General features: G+C 52.3%; 2 protein-coding genes across 2 annotated transcripts in view; both read left to right on the plus strand.

Moving 5' to 3' along the window:
• arl14ep (ADP-ribosylation factor-like 14 effector protein) overlaps positions 1 to 633 on the plus strand; it is a 14,386-nt gene extending 13,753 nt beyond the window's left edge. Inside the window, exon 6 of the mRNA XM_079998288.1 lies at positions 538 to 633. Coding sequence (XP_079854414.1) covers positions 538 to 620 — 83 coding nt within the window. The 3' untranslated portion in view covers positions 621 to 633. The remainder of the gene's footprint in view (positions 1 to 537) is intronic.
• An 892-nt stretch (positions 634 to 1,525) lies between these two features.
• On the plus strand, positions 1,526 to 3,619 carry kcna4 (potassium voltage-gated channel, shaker-related subfamily, member 4; the record flags this gene model as incomplete). The annotated part of the gene is made up of 1 exon (XM_079997165.1): positions 1,526 to 3,619. The coding sequence occupies one exon, from the start codon at positions 1,526 to 1,528 to the stop codon at positions 3,560 to 3,562; it is 2,037 nt and encodes a 678-aa protein (XP_079853291.1). The 3' UTR covers positions 3,563 to 3,619.
• Positions 3,620 to 4,359: the final 740 nt, after the last annotated feature.

Consider the following 4,359-nt stretch of genomic DNA (forward strand, 5'->3'; position numbering starts at 1 on the left):
CCGGTGTGCGTCAGAGCACACGGATATGGAGTTAGTATGTCCACGACGAGGGATCTTCAATATTCCCCCAAAAACGAGACGCGGATTTGGGCAAAGCCAAGAATTGCATCCTCACCTACCCACCTACCTCCAGCAGATTTTTGTGAGGGGGCGCTGAGACGATTTGCTTTGGCCCTTTTCTGATGTAAGTAACAGCGTGAAGGCTCTGTTTTGTATTGGAAAATCTCGTGCGTAATATTCCTAAAGACAATTTGGAAAATGATTTCATGCGCGTTGCCAAATTGCCTTGCAGTAGCAGCAATAATAATAATAATAATAATAATAATAATTATAATAATAATAATAATAATAATAATAATAATAATAATAATAATAATGTCAGATTAGGGCTGTGGTTGTTTCTAATTCACTAGATGCGTAGTAATAAACTGTCGCCAGACCATCGGGCATCAGTACGAATTGATGTTTTATTTCCCCCCCCCTCAAACCGAACATGCTTATTCTCTCTTGTTTTCTCTCCTCCTCCTCCTCCTCCAGGTCCTCGGAACATCAGCGGGATAAAGTCGTTCGGATCCGCTGTAGACGTGGGGATGAAAAGGTCCAGTTTGCTCATCATCTAAAAATGGCAACCAGGAGTAACCACAGAGAATAAAGAGCCAATTGGAGAGCAACGACTGCCGGTGGATAAATTGAACCACCTGATGGCTGAGATTCTCCTCTGGCCGTTGTTGCCTGTTGACTTGGTGATTTGAAAAGACTTGAGTTGGACCCACAGGCTGCTGCGTAATACTCCACTAAACCTCACATTGTTGTTGTTGTTTTTTTTGTTGTTGTTTTTATTTTGCTTTTTGACGATGATGTCATAAAAACCGCAGGCCTGCACGCATATAATCAGTCGCATGGAACACGCAGCTATCAGCATGGACACCATGCTGAGATACAGCCACCTGGGCAGACCTGTTGATGTCTTACATCACCCCAGCTGCAACTTTCCCACACCCTTATAACGGGATCATAACGGTACCGGATCGGAACCACCGATGAAAGGTTCGACTCTTTTTTGAGATTCGGTTCCCGACGTGTCACTCGGCCTCCTCGGAGAGTCGTTCTCTCTGCATACTATCGGTTTCATCTGAGTCGGTTGGCGGGATTACGCACGGTAAGCGACGATGAATGAGAGTCGCAGGAGCAGCTGGTTGGGATCCGAGTTGTGAATGGAATCCTCACGGGAATCACTCAACTCCGTCAGAATCGTTTATTTCGGTGGAATGCAAAGTGTGAATCGGTCACTCCCAATATGGATTACGACAAATGCCTTGGGCCCTCTCTGCCTTGGACCTCAATTTAGCCCTCAGTGGTAACTGTTTTCAGCTCGCGAGTCGGAAGATCCCCTCGCTCGCCCGCCACTCTCTTACCGACCCCCGACTCCTCAATCGTTCCCTTCGAACGGATCGTTCGCTTAGGCGTCGCGAAATTAAAAAAAAAATAAAATAAAATAAAATAAAATAAAATAAAATAAAAAAAGATGGAGTTCGCGATGGTGGGCGCGGACGGAGGGTGCAACAGCCACGTGCCGTACGGGTATGCCCAGGCTCGCGCGCGGGAGAGGGAACGCGAGCGGGAGCGGCAGGCCGCCCAGTCCCGAGCGGCGGCGGCGGCGGCGGCGGCGGCGGCGGCGGCTGAAGGTGGACCCGGCGGGGATGGGGGAGGAGGGGGGTCCTCCCATCTCCATAGCAACCAGCAGCAGCATCAGTCTCGCCCCTCCTCCTCCTCCTCCTCCTCCTCCTCCGCCTCCTCCTCCTCCTCCTCCTCCTCCTCCTCCTCCTCGCACCAGCAGCACGAACCCGAGCCGCGGGCTCTCAGAGCGCGGAAGCGGCAACGCGGCGTCGGACGCTGGAGACGGACCCGGCCGACGCTCGGTGGGGACCTGCGCCACTCGGAGCTGGCGCTTCTCGGATCCGAGGAAGACATCATGATCGAGGAGGAGGAGGAAGAAGGCGCCGAGGAGGAAGAGGGGGGGGAGGAGGAGGAGGAGGAGGAGGACGCAAAAGGGGGCAAAAGATCGAGTTTCCTCCGCAACGTGGACGACGACGATGATGAAGAGGGGGAGACGGTGTTTCTCACCGACCGGCGTCCGCGGTCGGGGTACGAGAACGTTTACACCGAGTACGGCTGCTGCGAGCGGGTCGTGATCAACGTGTCGGGTCTGAGGTTCGAGACCCAGCTGAAGACCCTCACGCAGTTCCCGGACACCCTGCTGGGAGACCCGGACAAGAGGATCCGGTACTTCGACCCGCTGAGGAACGAGTACTTCTTCGATCGGAACCGGCCGAGCTTCGACGCCATCCTTTATTATTACCAGTCGGGGGGGCGCTTGAAAAGACCCGTCAACGTTCCCTTCGACATCTTCTCCGAGGAAGTGAAGTTTTATGAACTCGGGGAGGAGGCGATACTCAAGTTTCGGGAGGACGAGGGCTTCGTGAAGGAGGAGGAGAAAGCCCTTCCAGAGGACGAGTTCAAGCGGCAGATCTGGCTGCTCTTCGAGTACCCGGAGAGTTCGAGTCCGGCCCGGGGAATAGCGGTGGTGTCCGTGCTGGTCATAGTCATATCGATCGTCATTTTCTGCCTGGAAACTTTGCCGGAGTTCAGGGACGAGAAGGAGTATCTGCAACCGCGGAACAACTCCACCCGGGCGGACCACGGCTTCACCCCCTTCAACGACCCGTTCTTCATCGTGGAGACGGTGTGCATCATCTGGTTCTCCTTCGAGATCATAGTCCGCTTCTTCGCCAGTCCCAGCAAACCCGCTTTCTTCAAGAACATCATGAACTCGATAGACATCGTCTCCATCTTGCCTTACTTCATCACCCTCGGCACGGACCTGGCGCAGCACCAGGGCAACGGGCAGCAGGCGATGAGCTTCGCCATCCTGAGGATCATCCGCCTGGTCCGGGTGTTCCGGATCTTCAAGCTGTCCCGGCACTCCAAGGGCCTGCAGATCCTGGGCCACACGCTCCGGGCCAGCATGCGGGAGCTGGCGCTCCTCATCTTCTTCCTCGTCATCGGCGTCATTCTCTTCTCCAGCGCCGTGTATTTCGCCGAGGCGGACGAACCCACGTCGCAGTTCACCAGCATCCCCGACGCGTTCTGGTGGGCCGTGGTCACCATGACGACGGTGGGATACGGAGACATGAAGCCCATCACGGTCGGCGGGAAGATCGTGGGATCGCTGTGCGCCATCGCCGGCGTGTTGACCATCGCCCTGCCGGTGCCGGTCATCGTGTCCAACTTCAACTATTTCTACCACCGGGAGACCGACAACGAAGACCAGGCGCCGGTGGTGGAGAGCATGCCCCCGGGGTGCCCCTACTTCCCGGACTTCCTGAAGAAGTTTAAAGGCTCGCCCTCCGGCTCCTCGTTAGGGGACAAGGCAGAGTACATGGAGATGGAGGAGGGGGTCACCGAGTCCCTGTGTGGGCTGGACAAGAGCCCCAGTAAGGGAAATGGCACGGACATCAGCAGGAAAAACAGTAACTCCAAATCAATTCAGACTGATGTGTGAATACAAGCAGAGGTTACTTTTATAAAGAAGAATATACTATACCTATATGCCCTAAAAAGCAGGTGGTTTCCCCAAAAAAACAAAAGTCAGCCCACACAACAGCACATGTAAAGTCTGTCCAAACACACACACACACACACACACACACACGCACTCTCACACACACACACACACACACACAAACAAATGTACACTAACTGGAAGGTTAGACCACCCCCTCCCCCCACCCCCCCCCCCCCCACACACACACACACACCTCCTAAAATTAAGCATCCAGGAAGTTTGTAGGACATTTTTCAAAATCAACCTTTTGCCCAATAGGTTAATCAGTCAGTTTGGGCCCATAGGCATTTTAAAATGAAATTAGAGACACAGAAATGATTACAGGCTAATGCATTTGCACTTTATGAGTTTCATTTGTCAATAGAGAGTGAGACAGAGAGCGCTAGAGAGAGCGAGCTAAAGAGAGCGAGAGAGACAGGGGTCGTTTTTTGCTGTTATGCAATAAAGTCAAATTTGTTTGCACTAATGAAAAATTTGCTATATAGTCTGGCAGACGTGGGTGGCTAAATTGAGAGAGACAGAAACTGTAGGCCATTAAAATGGCAACACTTTATACACCCTCTGGCCAGTAAGCTGTTCAGTGTTCAGTAGTTTTTATTTGTTTCATTTCCTCATAGAAAGCAATGGCAGTTAAAACCCAATAATAAGCATTTATGCTTTCTAGTTCAACAACCATTGGGTTTCAGGAGTGGGTTATGACACGTGAAGGCCAATTTTAGACCTTAAAAATACAA

This window comes from Zeus faber (assembly GCF_960531495.2).
Source record: "Zeus faber genome assembly, chromosome: 3".
Classification (NCBI taxonomy): Eukaryota; Metazoa; Chordata; class Actinopteri; order Zeiformes; family Zeidae; genus Zeus; species Zeus faber.